The sequence below is a fragment of the Podarcis cretensis genome (assembly GCF_951804945.1).
Source record: "Podarcis cretensis genome assembly, chromosome: 7".
Classification (NCBI taxonomy): Eukaryota; Metazoa; Chordata; class Lepidosauria; order Squamata; family Lacertidae; genus Podarcis; species Podarcis cretensis.
Genome location: NC_137176.1, coordinates 43,815,320 through 43,837,785, shown reverse-complemented (window position 1 = coordinate 43,837,785; position 22,466 = coordinate 43,815,320). Strand labels below are relative to the sequence as shown.

At 39.4% G+C, this 22,466-nt stretch overlaps 2 protein-coding genes and 1 long non-coding RNA gene across 8 annotated transcripts in view; 1 reads left to right on the top strand and 2 right to left on the bottom strand.

Annotated features, from left to right (window-relative positions):
* PPP4R1 (protein phosphatase 4 regulatory subunit 1) overlaps positions 1-2,934 on the bottom strand; it is a 36,624-nt gene extending 33,690 nt beyond the window's left edge. For 2 of the 4 annotated variants that reach the window (XM_079982910.1, XM_079982913.1), the window contains exon 1: positions 1,425-1,456. In XM_079982910.1, coding sequence (XP_079839036.1) covers positions 1,425-1,441 — 17 coding nt within the window. In that variant the 5' untranslated portion in view covers positions 1,442-1,456. Of the gene's footprint in view, positions 1-1,424; positions 1,457-2,823 lie in introns of those variants that run through there. The other 2 variants (XM_079982914.1, XM_079982917.1) reach the window with 2 other exon arrangements.
* A 2,115-nt stretch (positions 2,935-5,049) lies between these two features.
* Positions 5,050-22,466, top strand: part of RAB31 (RAB31, member RAS oncogene family) — a 47,615-nt gene continuing 30,198 nt past the window's right edge. The window contains exon 1 of one of the 3 annotated variants that reach the window (XM_079983010.1): positions 5,050-5,115. In XM_079983010.1, the coding sequence (XP_079839136.1) occupies positions 5,065-5,115 (51 nt within the window). In that variant the 5' untranslated portion in view covers positions 5,050-5,064. The other 2 variants (XM_079983012.1, XM_079983011.1) reach the window with 2 other exon arrangements.
* On the bottom strand, positions 9,523-11,151 carry LOC307219675. The gene is made up of 2 exons (XR_013840509.1): positions 10,078-11,151; positions 9,523-9,709 (listed from the first exon to the last, which is right to left on the bottom strand). It is a non-coding gene; the product is annotated as an uncharacterized lncRNA (long non-coding RNA).

The window sequence follows — 22,466 nt, the reverse complement described above, 5'->3', positions numbered from 1 at the left end:
GCACCATTTTGTAGTCTGAACAGTGCAAACACCAACTTTACAAAACCATATGGTAATCAACAGAACTCCTAAGAGACCTCTGTAACAGACAAACATGTACACTGACAAGCCTCATCTGTCTTTTTGCCTGTTGTTAAGATACTGCCCCAAGATCAGTTCTCATCATTTTCAGTTAAAGGATCTCTTGATGGCAAGGATGGCAAAATATAGATGCCTGAAACTTCAGGGAACTGCTTCCTGTCAGAGTAGACAGCACGGGATGCCTCCTATATTACTTATTGCTTTTCTGTTGCGTTAGCTTTGGCCATTCAGCTTTTTATTTGACATAAAAGGTAAGAATCTTGCAAAAACCAAAAATTAATTTTGTGCCTCCTATGGGTTGTGGGGTTTTTTTTCCTGCTTAATAACTTCTGTATGATATTTCTTGGTAAACTTCACACAGTTTTCCTTAATATTAAATAAGTAAACCTAAGATCTGCTTACACTTCTGAGCGATTAAGTGTCAAACATTGATATATAATGATGGCATAGCCCTTGCACTTCCTCAATACCATGCAAGTACGAACTGTAGTGTGATGTAGCATAATTTATGAAAAATATTTATATCATAAAAAGTCAAATAAGTTTTTAATAATAAATAAGGAAAAAAACATTTAAAATTTCAATATTAGAGACAATCTACTAGCTATTATGGAAATATATTATCTGAATGGCCTGCATAGGCCTGGCACATAATATTGTGACTTGTTGGCCTTTGTAGCTGCAGTAATTTCTGATCTCAGGCATTTGTGGTTGAACTAGAAGGAATGTCATGTATAGGAGGTTGAGCCCATATAAAATACTGATAATAAGCAGCATTTTTCTATCTGGATGCTACATTGTTGTTGATGGAGAATTCTGGAGAAAAATGGGTGATTACCTAGCTGCCAAAGATTCAGTAGTTATGAGTTGAGTAGAGTTCATGTGTCTGTTCATATGCAATACAGTGTACAAGCTTGATGTGTTAAGGAATGAAGCACTGTGGCATATTAAATTTTCTGTCAAATGTGATTAGCAGCTGTATGGATTAACTTTAACCATTACATGTATAGTCAAGCATACAGTGCAGTAGCACAGGCTGTTAATAAAGATTTCAAAGATGGCACCAACTTTATGACATTCAAATCATTCTCTTGTGACCAATGACAGTGTTTTCTATAAACATTTTACTGGACAAATTTCTGCTGTCCTAAATCAATGGAGATATGATTTAGCACACATATATGAGGTTTTTAAAGTTTTCTTTACTAAATGTACCTCATATTAGCTTCTTCACATGTTGTATAAATGCTATATCTCTTTTTCCAAATGTAATTGAACGGACATATGTTAGAAAAATAAATAAATAAAATGCACTCAGGCTGCACAGTTCTGTGCATGCTTACCTGGGAGAAAGTCCCATCAAATTCAGTAGAGTTTACTTCTGAGTAGACACATGCAGCGTTGCAGTAACTGTGTGGTTTTATTTTATATTCATACAAAATCAAAGTTACTTTGATTGGAATGTTTATAAAGGTTCTAAACAGATAACTACTTGGCAGCATACATTTCCCTTACATTACATTTTAAGGGGAGGGACTGAGGTATTGAAAACATGCTTGCAGGACAATCCAAACACTAGCTGGGCAGCAGTGCAATGTGAGAGATCAATAGAGCAACAGTTGCATCTCTAGCCTTATTGCTCACACAGGGTGGAAGGCAGAGGGCAGGGAAATAACAATCAGCCCCAGTGCCATCAAGTGGGCTGGCTCAGCAGATCCAGAACACCTGGTTTTCAGACTGGGTGGGTGTGTGCTGTTGCCAGAGGCAGGTAGGGTGCAGACCATTAGGAGCATCACAACTATTACGTAAAATGGAAGGCAAGAGTCAGGGGGTGCTGAATTTTGATGTTGCACAGGGCACCACGGACATCTTGAGACCCCAAGGTCTGCCACTGCTGTTACAGAACAGGGACCTTTGTATTTTAGCCAAGTAATGCTAGTGTCACTCCATGGGCAGAAAGCCAGCAGGGCTGGATGGAGAGACACCTCTGCTCAATCTGTCCCCCCAACCCTGCACCCATTGTTGGGGGTATGGATTACAGCTTGATTTTAGCATGACTGAAGAACTCTGCAAATAAAGAGATATGTGCTTCCTAGGGAAAGTAACTTGAAAGTTTTATTGTGTTACTAATAGTAAAAAAATTCTATGAGACAGGAGATGAAAATTTAATTGAAAAGTATCAATCCTACATCAGTGTTTGAGATTAATTTTTTTAAACTTTCAACTATATGTCTAATGGCAACACCTATCTCTTTTTTCATAGATTGTACTATTTATAATTTTTAAAATGCCTTTTCATATGGGACAGAAATAATTTTGGGAATTGCATTGTGGAATCTGATTTTTCCCCAAAAAGGGGAAATAGATTTTTATTGTACAATTTTCAGTCGACGTACTATGCAATTGGTTGGACAGTATGTGTGTGTATCAAGCAATTTTTAAAAATGAAACATCTGAAATGAGTGAGTTTGAAAATATGCAGCTCACAACCCAACACAGTTAAGCATGCTTAAGCCCATTTATTGCAATATATTTTATTCAGCTTAACTTTGTGTTGAACTTTAACCATTATTTTTGAAGGCATAAGCATGATCAGAACTCAGATGAAAGACTTGCATTTTAGGATATTTATTTCAAGCATGTTAAGGCATGTCGGCCATTTGAGGGCTCTATACACTTGGAATGGAAAAAAAGGGGAAAGGAGGGGAAAGAATGACTATTGAAAATAAAAAGAAGTCCTACCTTTCATAGCTCTGTTTACTTGAAGGTTAAGGAAAGTAGCATGGAGTAGAGTAGGAGGACAAAGATAAATGATTGGCTGCTATATATCTCTTGTTAGCCTCTGTACAAGGAGATGTCACAATCTCACCATGACAATGAGCTGTTCCTTGGGTACCAATAAGAAAAGCAGAATGAATTACTAAAAACAAAGGCTCTAGTCACTCACAATAGATATACCTAGGTTCCCTATCTCGCTTAACATTATATATTACCCTTAGGCAAATACTGATTTCCCACACACTAATAGTTGCAGTAGTGCCCCCTGATGAGTATACCTGTAAGAGGTACTGTTACAACATTAGGTACACTGTACACCTGAACCTAAAGCACTAATTGTTTGGGATGGCCCTGACCCTGGCTAAATAGGCTTTAGTGGTATGTCCAAGCAATATAAATGTAACAGTTCATGCTAGCCATCAATTGCTGAATTATTTTACAGGGATTACCAGCTATCTTCAGCAGAATTTCCGGTTGAGCTACTGCACCAAATCCTAAATGGCTATTGCTGTCCATTTGACTTCATTCTCTTTTTGTGGACCAACTAATTATTCAGCTATATTAATTGATTTTTAAAGTGGTTGGTTGATTTAAAAAGGCCCTCCTGCATATGTAGCAGCAGTGTTTCTTAAATGCAGCCTTTTAAAATACATTTACTAAAAATTTGGATAGGAAATGAAATGGAATGCCTTTTTTAAAGCTAGATTATGCATGCATGTCATAGCAAGCACTAAGAACAGTTTTTAATGATTTTATTAAACCATATTGCTTATTTTTTAATTTTTATACTGCTTTTTAAAATTAGTGAACAAAATGTAAATGTGTGCAGATTTACTTGATTGATCGCAATCACAACTCATATGATTAGTTTCCTTAATCAGGTGAAAAGCTTAATTTCAGCTCTTTCCAAACTCTGGCTGTAAATTACACTTAGATGATCTTATTTTCCAAAATATTCTCATTTTTTTAATTCACTATGTAGCCAGCTGTTTTAGATATCTCTAATACTGTGTGTCTCAGTAAGCGAGAAAAGAATGTGCCCCTATTTATGGGAGGCTTTTGATACAAAACATGTACAATGACTAATCAGTAAACATGCAGTGTATAGTTGCTAAATGTATGCATTCATGCAGTTGAATTGTTTGCACAAGTTCTATGTAGAGAGAAAAAACTAGTTTGACAGTTTTGTTTTACCTTCACCACTTTACCAAGTGGTAGGAAGCTGCAGTGAAGCTTTTGTGGGTTGGCTGTGTTGTGAGGAAAATAACCACCCAGTCCGCTGTCAGCCAAGTCTCATTTTACTCAACAGCACCAACAAGGGAGGCCAAACAGACACCGGGATTGAGCAATCAAAGCATAATTTTATTTCCCACTCAAGTACAGAAAGGTGCAGCATCTAGCAACCTGGAAAGCTATTAAAACTAAAAAGGCTGGACCCTAATGTTAGTCAGGGGAGACCTTTATACCTATTCAATAGTGCAATGGGGCAATTAGCCTTGCAAGCAGGGAGGCAGATGTGTGGAATTCCTCATCAATCCCCAATGCCAAATGCTCTTATTCAAGGGCAGACAAATAGATAAAAGACCACTCATCTAAATACAAGCAGTTATACTCCCTTCTTGAACTCATATATTTCCCATTGGTCTGATAGGCAGAGCATGTGCCAATTGCTCCTTGTTCTTGTCATAAGCTTGAGTTCCGTGCATGATTACCTCAAAATGGAGTCTCTTTTTTTCCTTACAACAGGTGTCTTGTGAGGACAGATGATAAAGATTTGCCAAGTTTCAGGTCTGTCAAAATGTCCCATACAAAGTTGGAATTGGTGAAATGCTACAACAAAACTATTCAAGGTCTGAGGGTATCAGAACTTTTCAGGCTCAGTATAAAGCTAAAAATTAGAGTAAGTGCATTAATAGATGGAATAAAATAATTGTTACAGTCAAACAGCTGGGGGGAAAGGGGTAACTCTGAATACAGGTAATAACAGAACAGTACTGAAACTGCCACAGTCTTTCGTTTAGGTATAACAGTTGAAAATTGTCAACCAAAACAGTTATCTCATTATATACATTATAAAAACACAACATTTAGGGTAATAAAATTAATATACCTAGCACTCAGTCAAGAAATACCCAAAAATGTGAAGCCTGTAGACTCACTGAAGGGCTGAAGAACCTTGAAAAGTCAGGCACAAGATCAATTCCTATGTTTCCTTTTTTAAAAAAAAGGTTCACAGACAATCTACATACACTGCAGGTAGTGAATTCTCTAATTATATATATATATGTGTGTATTGATTTTCCTAGCATTTGCCACTCCTGGCTGTTCTGCAAATGTGGTTATATAATCAGTGGGCCTTGCATATTTATATACTGAGAATCATCATTATGATCAAGGAGGAGTTGCTCAGGCTCCAAAACACTGGAGAGGATGCTCAGGAGCGACTGTTTCATCTTGCAATTCCATATTGAGATCAGGGCCTCATCAGGATCACCAGTTTTCTCCACTGGAAAACACGCAGAGCATTTTCTATTAGTCTCCAAGACTGGGCTATATAAACAGGCCCACTGCTGTTAGATGAGGGAAGCGTCATCGTCGTCACACAAAACTTAGATAAAGCCCTCTGACTGCTTGCCTGGAGAATATTCTTACCATGGGCAACCTATAAAGAAATTGTTTATAATGCTGCTTTATCCAGCCACTGTGGGAGTTCTGACAGTTTTATCCATAATAGTCTGGTTCCCAACTGATGTTGCAGTGAAACAAATCCATGCACAAGAACATGTATAAATCAAGAAACTTGAGTAATTCAGCCCTTCTCTATCACCTGTACAAAATGTATCCAGCCTGAATTGGTCTGACATTACATTCCGACATTATATCCTGAATTATTTTTACCAAGATTTTAGTGGGTTTAATAGTCCGATATTTTGCTACTGAACTTCATTAAAAAGTATATTTGAGGGAGGAAATGTGTGTGTCTCTTTGAATTAAACTCCTTGTTTGAAATGAGGGAAAAATTCACTCCATTTCCATGACTGATGAAGCTGCACAAAATTAATTGCAAGACAGTGATCCAGGAAAGACCAAAGTATTTTGCTTCATCTAATGTTAGTGACATTCAGTACATAAAAAGTGTGTTGATAAATTATTTAGCAATCACTAGCCTTTTAATTCCTCTGAGAAATTTTAATGACAGCAGATGGTAATGCCAGGAGGTACTGCATAGAATACTTAGGCTGAAATAGCAAACTAAGAGCCCATTTCACATGTTGCAATGGGGCAATATTTTGCAAACATGGAGATTTCTCTATCTCTGCATCAGTGAGACTGAAATATTATAATTACTTGTGGATATTTCTGTGGTCATTTTGCAGTGTTCATTTTGCTCATGAAACTGCTGCTGATACCAGCTTGAATGCTTACAGTCTGTGATAATACTCTGCTATAATATAATCTGGAAATAAAATGTATTTTAGAATAGAAGTTGTATATTAGACACACAATAAAAGGCATATACTGAAGCACATAGTCTGTTAAATTCTGTAACATAATGCGTAGTACTGGATTATGTTGTGAGTCTGCAGTATTAAACCTCTGGTGTTCTTCCTGAACTCTGATCTATACGCTATACTTCTGATTTATACTCAGAACTACATTTCATAGAATTGCACTGTGAATATGGAACTTTGATGGATAACCTCTGGTTATTGTATTTTTTGTTGTTGTGGGGGACAACATATGGCAGACAACAATGATCAAATGTAATTAATAGTATGATTTTATTGACCAAGGAAGAAGTTTGGTTTACTTAAGTACATTAAAAATTGTTTGAAATATTGCTCTTAGATAATGATTATTGAAATATTTATCATCCATTTGCTTCTGCAGAATGCACTTATGAAACACTTCTACAAACTGAGCATTTTAAAGCCAGTTTGAATCTGAATTTCTAGTTGGCAGGCGGTACTCATCATGCTCATGCCGATTTGGCAGTATATGAACTGGCTGTCTATAAAAGAAACTTGTTATCTCTCTTTGGCATTGGGCACAATACAAGTCTGTTTACATGACAATAAGTCTTTGGAGTTAATTTAATTCCCTTTTCATACTTTGCAATGTAAAGTAAAGGGACTGAAAGGAAGACTTGTGGCTGCTTTTTCCCCCAGCTGTCTCCTGTGCAAGAAATAAGACTGTTGATGCACAACTGTTGAAGCCACATTAAAATACTCTCCTGACAAAATGATTTTAAGAGATTTCTGGTGCTGTTGAGTTAATCATCAGTATTTCAATAAAACACACCCAAAAAACCACTGGTATTAGTATACCGTATTTTTCGCTCTATAAGATGCACCAGACCACAAGAGTTTTTGGAGGAGGAAAACAAGAAAAAAAATATTCTGAATCTCAGAAGCCAGAACAGCAAGAGGGATCGCTGCACAGTGAAAGCAGCAATCCCTCTTGCTGTTCTGGCTTCTGGGATAGCTGCGCAGCCTGCATTCGCTCCATAAGACGCATATACATTTCCCCTTACTTTTTAGGAGGGAAAGAGTGAGTCTTATAGAGCAAAAAATACGGTAATCTACATAGCATAACACTTGCTGTTAAATTTTGATACAAACACATAAAGGTATTCTTCCATTCCTCTTCGTAGCTGTCAACGTTTCCCTTTTTTTAAGGGAAATTCCCTTATTCCGAATAGGATTCCTCGCAAGAAAAGGGAAAAATTGACAGCTATGTCATCTTTCACTGTAAAGAAAGTCTACTTCATACCCCAAATATTATTTTTATTTATTTATTTTACAAATCTCTACTCGATTTGATCTTCAAAAGAAAACAAAGTGGCTAATGAGTAAAATCAGCAATTAAGGCAAATTAAACTACAGATGTATTGGAAATCTACAGTGCCCAAACCAATCATCCCATCCAATTTACACAGTTATTTCGTTACAATACTATTCTGACCCTTCAGCAACTTACTGTTACAAATCTGGGGTAACAGAGTATGGGGCTACAAGGGCATCCATAACTGCTGGAATTAGTTAATATTATAAATTAATAAATGATAGACCTCAGATAATATTTGGAATATTGAAGGACAGATGTTAGACTAGGGAAAATACAGGTGAAGCTTCTTTTCCAGGCCAGGGGCTCACCTGGAATAGAAGTCATTAAGAATGGCAAAAGCTCCTAGAAGCAAGTCATTAACCCATCAGTTGAAACCATCAACTAGGCAGAAGGTTCTGACGAGGTGCCTTGAAGGCCAGAACCATCCTGGCAGGCTGGGACAGAGGCATGGAGATGGTATGCAGGATGCCTTGAACTCCAATGCTGCACTGCTGTAGAGAAAAATATCCTCTTTAGATGTAATGCTCTGAACTCTCTCCAAAGTAGACCCAGGTGTAAATATGTGTGCAATGAACCATATTTATTGAAGAGCGCCTGGAACCCCTGGGATCTCGTGCAGCCAATCTCCAACTGGTGGAAATTGGGGTGTTGTTTAACACAACAGTAAGATTAGACTTAAGTCAGAAGCCAAGCTCAAACATGCTTGCACTTGAACTGTATGTAGAGCCAACTGATGGATGGAGATTTTTATGTGCAGGGGCATTGCTAGGTACTTAAAAGACTTGAGGGAAAGGAAGATCAAGGAAATTTGTCTTTGGGCAGTTTAAGATGATGGGTGGCTGGGGTCTCATTTACGCTGCAACCAGCCACCCTGTTAGCATAGTTTTGGGGTTTTTTAAGGCAACGGGGAGAAGACAGGACAGGAGATTGGGGGCCCAATGCAAATTACTGAGCGCTTGGGTCCCATGGCCCACAGCCTAACCAACAACCCTGTTTATATGTAATGCTTTTAAATATGCCATCCCTTGTATGCATTCTGAGGTGGTACAGTCATTTAGTAATTATACTTAGCAACAGTTGCACAGCTAATGGGATTAGTTAAAAGAAGCAGATCAGATGAAAGAGCAGAGTAATTTTAATGGAAGTCAGCACAAGAATACACATGGGTCATTCTGCACAACTGGTTTTTGTTAAATGAATTAATGAGAACATAAGACTGGCCGGCTGGATTAAGCCAATGTCCCATCTAGTCCAAAATCTTGTTATCATAGTGGCCAACCAGAGGCCTCTGGGAAGTCCAGAAGCAGGACCTGAACGCACAAAATTAATTTGTTACCTTCATACCACTCATAACTTTGGTTTGTTTAGTCCAGTATTGTGCACTGTAACTGGAGTGTCTCAGACTCCTGCTTTCAGACCACTGCTACCACAGGTCTTTTGGGCTGAAGGTGCAATGGATTGAATTGGGACCTTCTACACACATGCAAGGCATGCACTCTACCACTAAGCAGTGCTTTCTCCATTCTTATTCTTTTTTAGTTTCTCTTAATTTATTTATAGAAGGGGAAAAAATCACAACATCACAAAAGGAAAACAACAACACAAAAGTTGCTGATCAACCAAGCTGCTACAAAAGGGGGAGGGAGAGAAGGCAAGTATCATCAGAGTTGTTTTTCTGCAGTTTTAAACATACTAAAATATGACAAATTCCCCAGAAATGTTTCCCTGACCACAGCTCTTTGAATGCAGACAAACAATTATGGTGGTTCCTGGAATAGAGTGGGTCAGAGGCAGCTTGAAGGACACGTCTGTAACTTTTTCTTTGTGTGAGTTAGATAAACAGAAGATTGTCCTTATATTTCCTCCTTACCTTGCTTGACCTTGACTTTCGTGATAATCACATTTGTTTAACAGATTGAATCTTCCACAAAATATTTGTAGTGTGCTTTATGAGTGCTTTAGTCCTTAAAACATTTCACCCTATTTAAAACTGCCTAGTAAACTTACCGTATTTTTCGCTCTATAACACGCAGCAGACCATAACACGCACATAGTTTTTAGAGGAGGAAAACCAGAAAAAAAATATTCTAAACGAAATAGTGGATATATGATTTTTGTGGTTCATGCTGTGGCCACAGGCATGTGATCTGACAGTGAGTTTGGAGTAGCCCAATGCAAAAATCCTGAGGATCCATGTGGACCCATGCTTTTTAACCACAGAGGAGGGAAGGAAGGGGAACCATGGATCCTCTGCTCACGACTGCAGCAGATCCCCCCCCGCCACCCACAGGCATTCGCTCCATAACACGCACAGACATTTCCCCTTACTTTCTAGGAGGAAAAAAGTGAGTGTTATGGTGCAAAAAATACAGTAATTACTTTTACAAGAATGAGACTACAGTTCACAAACTAGCTATTTTAGGGTAATAATTAAATAAGTTGAAAAGTACTCAGGAACAAGTTCTGGGTCATGACTGTATAGGAAGATTTATTGTTTTGTGTCAGGTATTTATAAGAAAGTACAATGAGATCTGGTGCAGTGTTGTGCTGGCATATATATTTGCTTTTTCTATACCTTACTGCAACCCATGCTGGCTTACTATAGGCTACTTTTATGTGTACTGTATCTGTTGGGGCTTGATAGGAGTGGAGGTGTGTGAGTTGTGAGGATGAGATGTGCAACTTAATTGAGCCTGATTCCCTGCCTAATATAATTGTGAACATTTTGCTGAGTCGAGAATACATCTTGTGACAATACTTTCTTGACACAGGCCCTAGAAGTTCAAGTTAGAAACTCTACTCCTGACTGGCACAGCTCATGGAGATGGCCTTGGAACAAAAACAAAGTGCCAACCATTTTATATTTCTACTATAGTGAGATGTAAGTAGTGTTAGAGGCCACCCCTATCCCTGCTGAGCCATGCATGGGATTCCAGGAGTCTTGGCCCTCAACTGGGGTCTCTGCCCCTTTGGAGAATTGAAGGCACATTGGAGGCTGTCGTAGTTTTAAGATTTATGATTCATATATTTATACCTGCATGTAGATGGAGGGTGTACAGATCTTACAGAACAGGCATCTCAAGAGGAGCCTATTCCCCCACAGCAGTGCAGCAGTGGAGCCTGAGGCATTTCTCCTAGCCTGCCTTCAGCCAGCCTGCCCAAGATGGATCTGGCCTTTTTCTCAGCTATCCCAAAGCTTATTCTCAGTTATGCCAACGGTCCCAAACTCTTCCTGTGACATCACGTCCAGTTACCCTGACAACTTTCCAAATCACACCTCATGGTAGGGGAAAAGGACAGTTCTCTTGCATTGCCAATGGCTCTCAATGGCCCTGTATTGTTTGGTGTAGCAGTTCAGAGCAGTAGTCTCGTAATCTGGTGAACAGGGTTCGCATCTCTGCTCTTCCATATGCAGCTGCTGGGTGACCTTGGGCTAGTCACACTTCTTTGAAGTCTGTCAGCCTCACTCACCTCACAGAGTGTTTGTTGTGGGGGAGGAAGGGAAAGGGGAATGTTAGCCGCTTTGAGACTCCTTAGGGTAGTGATAAAGTGGGATATCAAATCCAAACTCTTCTTCTTAAAGGCCCTAGCTTGGCCAGGTCTGTTTGCACAGGCTAGCCCAGAAATTCCTCTGCAGCGGATATTACTCCTTTCATATCCCAATTAGTTAAAATATTACCATTTATTAATTTCTAGGTTTTGGGTCCTCCCCCACAAATCTATAACAACTTTCACTGATTATCTGCCTTAGGTCCATGGACACTGAGGGAGTGTGTAAGACGTTGATCTACAGATTTACCCATCTCCATATCTTTTTCTTTCCTGTCCAATTCCTTAATACATGCAGACAAATGTTAGTTTCTGCCTTTCAACAAGAAACCCTTTTAGACTAACTAAACTAATTTATTATTATTATATTTACCTTGGCAGGAAAAGGAACCACACCACTGGAGAAATTTATGTCTCCACTGAAATTTATTGTTGTGGCCTTTTAGGTCATTGCATGCATATTATGGGGTGTTTATTTGATCTGTTCGTCCCATTTGCAGCCTGTTTGCTTTATCCCACAGAACTCAGCAGATCCCATTGAAATCCATGATATAAAGGACTGGCTTTACTATTTTGGCTTTACTTTAAGCCAATTCACTTCTGTGACAGAAAGTTACAGGCTATGTCAATCACTGCATTTTATTGCAAGGAGTCCTCACTTGGGCTGGCAAGTTTTTTTCTGGTATGAAATTCTGAACATGACCATAATTTTACAGTGGTAAAATACTTGGGCTGACTCTTTGCCCATCTAAAGCCTTCCTCACCCTCCAGGCTACTACACTCTAAAATTACTATGTGATATATACAGTACTAATTGATATCTACCTGAATATGGACTGAAAAACAACAACTGTATTTAGTCTGAATTTCTATGTCTGTAGACACTTCCTGACCTTTTTATTGTGCATTCATCTTGATTTGTTTGCACACAGTGTATGGATTATAGGATGCATGTTGTTTACTAATCTGTTTGTGTAGAGGTTATATTATGACACGTCACGATGCATTTTTCTGTCACTTTTCTTACTGCAAAGTCTATTTTGTTTTTGTTTTCTTAAGTGAGTTTGTTGTGTAAGAGCCAAATCCATTTTAATTGCACAACCTGGATTTGCTATATGTGATTAAATCCCACAGGCAAAATAGCAAGTCTGAAAGCGCTCTGTGATTCTGGAAAGATCTGGTATGCATAGAATTTTTTCCCATAATCATTGCTCATTCCTTTGAGGCAGGGCTAGGTTTCTAATGACATCTCTAGGGGTGGTAGACTATATTATGCAAATAAGTACTTGTACACATCAAAGAATCCAGTTTCCCTTTTTAGTTTACCAGTGCAGAATTTGATTATTATTATTATCATTCCTGGCTATGGCACAGATTATATGTCAGTTAATCAGTAGGTTTTGACAGGTCTTGCTCAGTTTGAGTGTCCTAAGATATTATTTTCAGTTTCTTCTGTGAATAAATCCTGTTATATCATGAGTGATATATCAATGACATTTCTGGTTACACTTTTTTGGGGGGAGCGAAGCTTTTAAAAACAAATTATTACTTTTCAAGTTTGTTTGTTAACCCACACACGACTGAGTGGAATTCTGATAAATGAGCATTTATTGAATGTGTCAAGCCCTTTTAGTTGTACTTTTTGATTTTATTTGTTTACTTGAAACGTTTTCCCCAAAAGCTTATGTTCTCCACCTCCTCCTCCTCCTCCTCCCCTTCCTTTGCCTTCCTTTGGAGTATTGCCTCTTGTTGTTCCCTTTGGAATATCGAACAATTTCCCCAGAAGAATGTGCGAGGAGAAAAATGGGCGGGAACTCCAGCTTGCTATTGTGAGCCGCAGAAGAGTTTGTCTCTTTAACTTGCCTGTCTGGAAATGCAGCAGCAGCAGCAGCGCAGACCCAAGAATGGAAACCGCGTCTCCTGAAATATGCTGAAGCGCAGATATTTTGTACGTGTTGGGTTTGGGTGAGGAAAGCACCAAAAAGACGCGAGGAGGAGCTGGAGCCTCCGGGGCTGCGCTCATGTGACCGGTGGCGGCTGAGGGCTGGGGCTGCCCAGAAATAGCCGCAGCTGCTTTCCTTGCTCGGTGCAAGTGGGTAGCGCGAGGGAGATTGGCTCCTCCGAAGGATGCGAAGGCGCCAAGCCCCAAGCAGATGATGGCGATACGAGAGCTGAAAGTGTGTCTGCTTGGAGTGAGTAGCGACCAAGAGGCGGAGTGGGCTGGGGTGTGGGCTGAAGGAGAGATGGCGGGGAGGAGGCGCTGGCTTCTCCAGCCGTGTCGTGGGGATAAAACAACAACGCGCAAACTGAGGAACGAGAGCGAGGATGCCCGCCCCGAGGCACCTTGGAAAGTTTCGTGGTCTTTCCAGAAGAGCTTCCTTTGTCTTCCCTTCGGCCCCCACTTGGCCAGATGTGCCTTTGCTCTGCGAAGGCTTGTTTGGCTCTCGCTTCCTCGAGTTGCTTTCTGGGAAGTTTGGCAGTTGGGCTAGATAGGGATGTTAGGCAGACATCCCCTCACCCTCCGCCATCGCGCCTGGGATCTTTCCTCACTTACTCCATTCCTGTTCCACCAGGTGGAAATGGAGTCTTATATCTTCCAGGAGATATATTTCACACTGAGATGGCAAGCCTGTGTGTGTAGATATATGCAGATAGAAAATGATCGTCCTAGAATCCTTTCCCCTGACGTCCAGTTTTCTAACTGGAGAGCTTTACTCTGCTTCTCATACCAGCCCCCACCTGCAGTGGTCCAGGCCCAGGCCCAGATTCACCATCTCCATACAAATTAGTCCATGGGGGGGGGGGAACGTGGCTTAAAAAAAATACTGGTGCTTCTCATATGCTGAACTACAGAAGGATTTTGCCCATCCCTCCTCCCTCTCTTAAACTTTCTTCCACTAGCTAAAATATGTTTTATCCAAACATGGTCTTTTGTGGTTTATCTTTAGCAAGTAACGTTTCGTGCTGGAGAGAGGAAAGAGATTGCTACATACTCCAACTGATTTTGGCAGTAGTTGGACAGTAAACTGCCCGCATGCAAAGCAGTTAAACATCAGACACAGCTCAGCTAAAAATTTGTCTTTCTGTGCCTGACTGTGTCTTTAGAAGAGTTTGCATCAGTTGTGCTAAGTTCCTCTCAGCTGAAACTTGGCGGGCAAACACAGACCAGTTTCCAGGGAGTTGTTTCTCTTTTTGCTTTCAGTGTTCTTGACAAACCTTTTGTTGGAATGACACACTGTTTTGCACAGCCATGTTTGGTTTGTACTGACTACATAGACTTGCCTCCCTTTTATTTGGGCAAAACAAATAAACCTCGTATTAGTTTTAAGAGAATGGCATTGTGTGTACAACAAATAAGGAAGAAGAAAGTTTAAAAATCAGCAATATTTGCCAAAAAAATAAAGAGCCACTTAGAATGGATTAAATAAAAAACTACTCCAGTGTATGGAGATATGATCTGCAGGCACATAGGACTATTACCGGTACTTTGCTGAAGCTAACCTGGGCTGGGTCTGGTCAGTTCTGGGATGAAAAAACACCTGGGAGCCACCTTACTTATGCCACATTGTGTTCCATGATGGAAGAAAAGTGGGATGTAAATGTAAATAAATTAATACGTGCCAAACAATGCCAGCTACATAGCCCATTGCATAGATTATTTAGGTCAAAACTCTTGGAGATAAACTGTTGACATTACCAGCACGAAGGCTTGTTCTCTTGCAGATGTACATGAGAGTAAGTGTCACTGAACTTATTTTACAGAAAGCTGGCCTATGATTGTCCTATGGATCCACAGTAGGTTGTGCAAATCACTCGGGGGAGTCTTTATTTTGCTGTGCTGTATATTATGCTTAGGTTTTGGCCTAGAATCCTCCTCCTGCTTTAAACCTTGAGTACAATGGTCACCCACGCAGGATATAATCACCCATGCTGCAGCAGAATAGGTGGCAGCTATAGTGCAGAGGTGCTTTTCTCCTAGGATGTTATTTAGTTCAATCAACATGTTCTTTTCCTTCTTTCTAAAACCTTTAAACAAGTATTTTCTGTGTACTACCCTATTTCACTGATTTCACTGGAATGATGGAAAAGATGTATGTGACCTAATGAACTAATTGCAGAAGTTTCATTCTGCTTAACTTATTTCCTTTTGCTATCCAAACCAGCTGTGTTACAGCATCTAAAGAAAAAGAGAAGTACTTATATTTGCAGCTTCTTTGCCTTTCCTTTTGTCATAAGTAACATAAATTAAACTGCAATATACAGCCTTTTTATAAATGTTAAACAAAACTATTAAAAACTGCATATACCTCAGTTTTAGTAATAAAAACTTTTAAAAGTTTGTTGTGAGCATTTTCTGCTGTGTATTCCTAGGGAAGTTAAAGTGCAACATACCTTTATGATCTGTACTTGCTTCTGTACATTTAGTAGCTCAACATATAAAGTTTTGCATGGTTTATCTTAAGGTATATGACCTTACATTTTTTTAGGTTAGCTCTCTCCAGTATGATTACTGTACTTTTATTCTAGAAAATGCGTGGTTTTTTTCTTGAGCAAGCAAAACACATTGCCAGTTCTATGAAGATTTCCTTAAATTGCAGTCCTACACCAACCTATTTGGGAATAAATAACGTTGAATTCAGTTGAACCTTTCAGTAGAGTAGACCTGTATAGGATTGTGCTGTTAGCCTCTCTTAATTCAATAGGTCCTAACTCACATGAGTGCATGGGATTGTACCTTTAGAGTCAGTATTTTGAAAAGTTCATTGTCTTGTGAAATCTGTGAATGCTAAAGTTAGATTTACAAGAGGCTTTTTAAATAAGACTCTGTGGATGTACTGCATGTACTAGGCTTGCACAACTCTCCAGCTTGTAAACAAATGTCAGAGAGAAACACAGGGGAAAAAGAGGACATGAAGAGTTTCAGTTACACCAGCCAAGACTACTAGTCATTGGGAGGAGGCTTTTGTGAACTTAAATGCAATATCTTACAAAAGCATCAGCTTTGATCGTGATTTACTTACATCACCTTTCATAAAGGCTTGACGGTCAGTTTTTCCAAGAGTGCAATATCCTTCCTGTAGCAGAGCAAACTGCCCTGTGTCAGATACAGATTATTAGAACAAGGCAGGTCAGTGCTTATAACAGTAAAGTTTCATTTATAATTTTATAAGTGTTGTGTATAAATAACAATATATTCACTGTTCAGACCTTCTTCCCCTTTGACTGCAAAATGTGATCAAAGATGCATATTAGGCTTTATAAAATCTGGGCAACCATACTTACCATGCTGAAGTCTGTGGCTTGGACTGTGTTCATGGAATTTCCCGGACATATCCGGACATATCCGAAATGCTGCAGTCAGTAATCAGCGGAAATAGGCAAAATGTCCAGGAAAATCCAGATGTATGGCAGCCCATATTGACTGTCCTTTTTTCCAAATTCCCACAAAAATAGCACAAAATTTGTTTTTTTTGGGGGGAGGGTTGCCCCCAAACGCTCAACAGCTTTGGGCAAAACTAAAAAAGCTAATAAACTTTGACCAAAAAAGGTTTCTGTCTCGCATTTTCACTGCTTCAAAAGGGAACCCTATTAGAGGACCTGTTTCCATTAACATGTTTATTTAGTAGCATGTTACTGAAAAGGTGTAGTTTATGTATGCACTTAAATGTGTTGTGTGGAAATGCATATACTGTAACCAAAAAACATGGACCTTGAGAGGGAATTGAAGGAATCCAATCTGACTGTATTCTGTTTTGGGTGGAGTACAGTACATATGGATTTAGATGAGGAGAGGAGCAAATGCAAGTGATGATATAACCCCGAAAAGGGGTTGTGCCCGTGCCTGAGTCCAGGGGAGCATCTGGGGAGTGAATAGAGTCTGCTCCCAGGCTTTTCACCTTCCTCAGGTGTTCACCCTTGGCTGACCTATGATAGAGCTCTGGGTCAGCGCTACCTACAAGGGTGTAGTGAGCTTGTCAAACCAGAGCCTTTGCAACCACTCACTTTTCTGTAATCAATAAAGTTGTGGCCTAAATTCTGCCAAAAACCAAAACTGAAATTTGAGTCAAATGTGTCTTTATTTAGGAGGGAGGTCTCTGGGTCTGAACACGCAAATTTGTGTCCTCTTCTGAAGGTGTAGTAGAGGGTCTAAAAATAATTTAATGCCCATACACACAAAGTATTTGACAGAAACTATGTGAGCAGGTGAAGCTTTCCCCATAATTATATTTCTGCATTAGAAAAAACCTTAACTTGTAGTTCTACCTTCCACAGCTCTGTTAAAGGCACAAGAAGTGTTCTTTCTCCTAAGGCCAACCAAGGTCTGGGATGTAGTCCTGTACCCACTTTCCTGCGAGTAACCACTATGAAGCACAAAGTCACAAACTTCTGAGTAGACATGTGTACCATTGTACTGCATAATAATGTAACAGTGAATTCTTAATGAGTGTTTAGCCTTTGACTCTTCTTCAGCAGCAGACATGACTCTTTGCAAAGTTTTCATAATTTTCCTTGGCCGTTGCAGGGGGGATGCTTTAACATACAGTGGTACCTCAGGTTAAGAACTTAATTCGTTCCGGAGGTCCGTTCTTAACCTGAAACTGTTCTTAACCTGAAGCACCACTTTAGCTAATGGGGCCTCCTGCTGCTGCCACACCACAGCCACACAATTTTCAGTTCTCATCCTGAAGCAATGTTCTAAACCCAAGAACATTGCTTATTTCTGGGTTAGTGGAGTCTGTAACCTGAAGCATTTGTAACCCGAGGTACCACTGTACTTACTGTGTAATCATATTTGCAAAAAACAACTTCCAGAAAGTACCTAACCACAGTTGTGGGGGGGGGGGGGGAGAAAGGCAAACTGCAGAGATTCCAAGGACTAGAAAATGAGAAAGAAGCAGGAAAAGTACACTAAAGGGAAGAGGAAAGCAGCAGCTCTTCTGGGATCCCATGAATCCCTTTCGCTTGGTGTCTGCACAACTCACTTGTCAACCACAGCTCCCAATTCACTCATTGGCTAAAATCACTGAAAGGTGGTAGCATCCTGGTTGCCTCATTTCACCAAAATCACTTAGAAGGGTACTTGCGCAAAAAGAACATAGCCACAAGTAGAATGTGTGGTTTTGTTTTGTTTTTTTAAAGGTATAAATTGCAAGTATGATAGAAATTTGTTACAAGGCTTTTTTTTTAACTCTTCAGCAAAATAACAGGATGTTGTTGATGTCATTGGGAGTCCGTGGCTGACCTTAGTTTTTAATTTGTACTAACTACCAAAGTTAGATTTTTTTTTTCATTTGCAGAAGTCAAATATACAACTATGCTTGTGTAATATATTTGAAACCTTGGGCATTCTTTCTTACAAGAACATTTGCAACACAAGTAGAACCTTTAAAATATATATCATGTAAACACATTTTATAGGCATATAATAGACAATTCCTGCCTCTTATCTTTGTGGGATTAAACAGGCAAGAGAAAATGTAAAGAATTTGATAACACCTAGGTTATAATTAAAATATGTATTAAACAGCCTGTACTGTCTCATCTCCTAAGTTCATGAGAATGTTGTCATATGCAAGTGTAACCCATATTACAACTTCCTGATAATAGGCTTATTTAGGTTGGAATTTTTTTTAATGGGTTGGTTCAGTCAGTCTGCACTGGCAAGTGATGGTGGGGGAGGGCTGTATGCCAGGCCAAAAGAGTGTGAAATAGTGAGTTACTCAGCACTAACAAGAAGAACCACTACAAGAGAGGGGGAATTAGTGGTCCATGAACATACTTTGGATATCTTTTCAGTTCAATAGGTGCCACCTTTGTAAAAATGCCTGTGTACAGGATAACCTCTGGGTGGTAATGAATTTGTAATAAATCTGCTGTATTTGTAGTAAAGTGCTTTAGTCATGTTACAATGGCAAGTTTTTAAAATTATAGCATATTTTCTGATATAAAGTTTGGGACTTTGGAGCAACTTCATGGTCTTTTGTCATCCATTGCAAAGGGTCTTCAGATTCATGAGATAAATCCACTGAACTCTTTGTATGTCACAGGATTGCCATCTTTCCCTCAGGGTTGTGAGTTTCTCCCCACAGACATGCGATGTCACACACACATGCCTGCATGTAGTGAATGTGATGTCACACACTGCAAGCATCTGCATGTGACGTCGCACATCCGCATTGCATTGGCCAACGGCGGCCACTCCTCTTCCTCCTCCTCTCCACAGCCAGCAAGGCACGCTTTTCCGCAGCGAGGGACTGAGAATCGGAGGCAGAGAGACTCTTCAGAATTGATTGTTTTAAAATAGAAAATAAAATTAATGGGTGGAATTAAACATTGCACTATTAGAATAGTTCTGTCAGCACAAACGTCTGCTTGCCCGACAGAGTACTATAACCTGCCCCCTCCCCACTCACCGTGTGCTTTTCTTAGGGTTCTCCTGACTCCCAGAGCTGATTTAGTGGGGAGCAGGGGGGAGGATGGAAGCCCCAGTTGCAATAGTGGGATTTGTTCTGGCTTCTGCTAGCACAAATGTTTCATTGAATCTGGTTGAATTAGTTAGTTGAATCTGGCTCAGTGAAGTGTGTTAATGAATAGCTTCAACCAGATGCAGTTATGGAGGTACATATATTGCCTTCAGCTCCAAATGTAGGGATTTGGGGAAGGGGGAAGTGTCATGGGTGCCAGAGAGAGGTGGTGTCTTTAGTCAAGTAATATCGTTGTTGTGGGGAGGATTACTTAGAAACACTTTCACTTGAATCGTTGTGGAAGCAAAGAACTGGAAATCATGCTGGAACTCCTGATATACACTTGCTGCCCCTAAAGACATAGGCTGTTCTTATTTTCCAGATGAGACATTAAGACTAGTCTATAGTTTTGCACTTTTATCTATGGGCAACAGTTTAAAAACCAAGGCTTGCTTTTCACTATGTATATTTTGCCAACTGTTTGTATTTTCATTATCTGCACTTGGTTGATTATGGACTACACAGGCTGTGGGTTGACCACATCACCCTCAAGTCATATGTGGAGTCCTGTGAGAAGCGTGAAAAAGATTCAACGTTTATCACAAGAAAATAAAACCAAGTTGTTTTGAACGGAACCGGACTGGGTTTTCTTTTCAATATGAGCCACCTTGGAATAGCCCTTGAACTAAAAAAAAAAAAAATTCCAAAAAGTGTAGCCAGAATCTTCAGAACACTCCCAAAAGTATTATACAACTTGTATTCATTGACAGCCAGGTTCAAATACTCTCCAAGTAGCAGAGCAGATCTTTGAAATGTGGTTTTAGAAACATGACTGCACTAGTAAGACATGGAAAAAGTTGCAAAGCTGTCACTGTCTGATCAGCTGGGGAAACAGCAGTAAGGGAGGAAAACTTCCTCTTGTACTGAATTTCAGGAAATGGTTTCTCCCAGGCATTTTCCTCTACCTCAGAAGTTGCTCCCTAAAATTTACAAAGAATTGATCATATTTATCCACATTTACCCTTCTGCACACAGATATTAACTATGTTCGCCACATCCCACAGCCATCTCTTTCTCTGACCTCTTTTAGGGCTGATTGGTAAGATTCTGTGTGGTTGGTGTAGGTGTTACGGTTGCCATATTTTGAAGAGCAAAAAAGAGGGTGCTATGACAGCTATTCAGAGCAAATAAATGCAATTTGTCTCAGATTTTACCCCTTAAAAAGAGGATGTGTCCTGGAAAAATAGGACACATGGCAACCCTAGCAAGCAGGATAGGATAAAGGGGGGTAATCCTCCATAGGCTATGTTTAAAATCAAGATCTTATGTTCAGCCAACTTTGTGTATGGAAAATTATTTTTTCCACATTTAAACAAATAATAAAAATAACAGGCAAAAATATGATTTAAGTATTTCATTTATAAATTGCTTCCTATAAAGCATCTTGAAACAATTTTACATCTCAAAGTGCTGAATAAAGGATATCCCCAATAAAAATTACTACAATAATATCATAGTAGTTATAGTTTGTGCAAATGGAAATTTAACATATAAGATAATATGCCAAGTTGTAACACAGCTTTGTTCTTTAGTAGCATCTGGTTGAAGTTATGGAATTGGAAATCTGACAGTGTATTTAATAAACACCCCTGAAACTTAAAATACCATGCTTGCTTACTACTGTTTTGTCTGTCTATGTTGCCAATCTTTATGTAAATAAGAAACAGAATGCTTACAAAATCTTTAAATCACACAAGCAATTTTAATATTGCATAACAGTAAGAAAATGTCATTTTTTTCCATGCAGTCGTTTAAAACTGACTTTTGTGTTTGCTTTACTATAAATAGATATATTTTTATAGCTTCCTTTCCATCAGGCTAGCCAGAGAGTTGCAGTGGTTGAATATAGTCCTTTAGACCAGCAGTTCTCAAACCATTTCCCCCACAGACCACTTGAAAACCGCTGGGGATCTTGACAGACCATGGTAAACTTGCATTGGTTTTACTTCTCCATCATTATCAAAACCAGTGTCATATTATGAAAATATAGATCCCATAGTAGGGTCTTTTAAGCTTGTTTGATAATTTGGCCTGATTGACACAGCCTCAGTCTCCACTGTTGTCAGAAGAAAAACATGCAAAGTGCAGGGCTGAGTGTACAGTGGTACCTCAGGTTACATATGCTTCAGGTTACATACGCTTCAGGTGACAGACTCTGCTAACCCAGAAATAGTGCTTCAGGTTAAGAACTTTGCTTCAGGATGAGAACAGATATCGTGCTCCGGCAGCGTGGCAGCAGCGGGAGGCCCCATTAGCTAAAATGGTGCTTCAGGTTAAGAACAGTTTCAGGTTAAGTACGGACCTCCGGAATGAATTAAGTACTTAACCTGAGGTACCACTGTACAGATATTCTTGCAATTTTACCACAGATCACTTGAATGGATTTCATGGGACATTAGTCCACAGACCACAGTTTAAGAACTCCTTCTTTAAACTATATAGTGTAAAGGGACACATTATTATATGTTTTATTTTGTACTGAAATAGAGATAGATGTTGGATGGTGTGAGCACTTTAAGAGTAGGGTTACAAGCTTTATGCTGCAGCCTTAGGTAGGGTGTATGTATGTGTGAAATTATGGCAGTTCAATACTTTACTGAAGGCTACTTACTTATATGCATATTAACGTGATGTTGCTCTTAAATGAAAAGGATTTAGGTACTTATTAGCGTTGTTTAATAACAG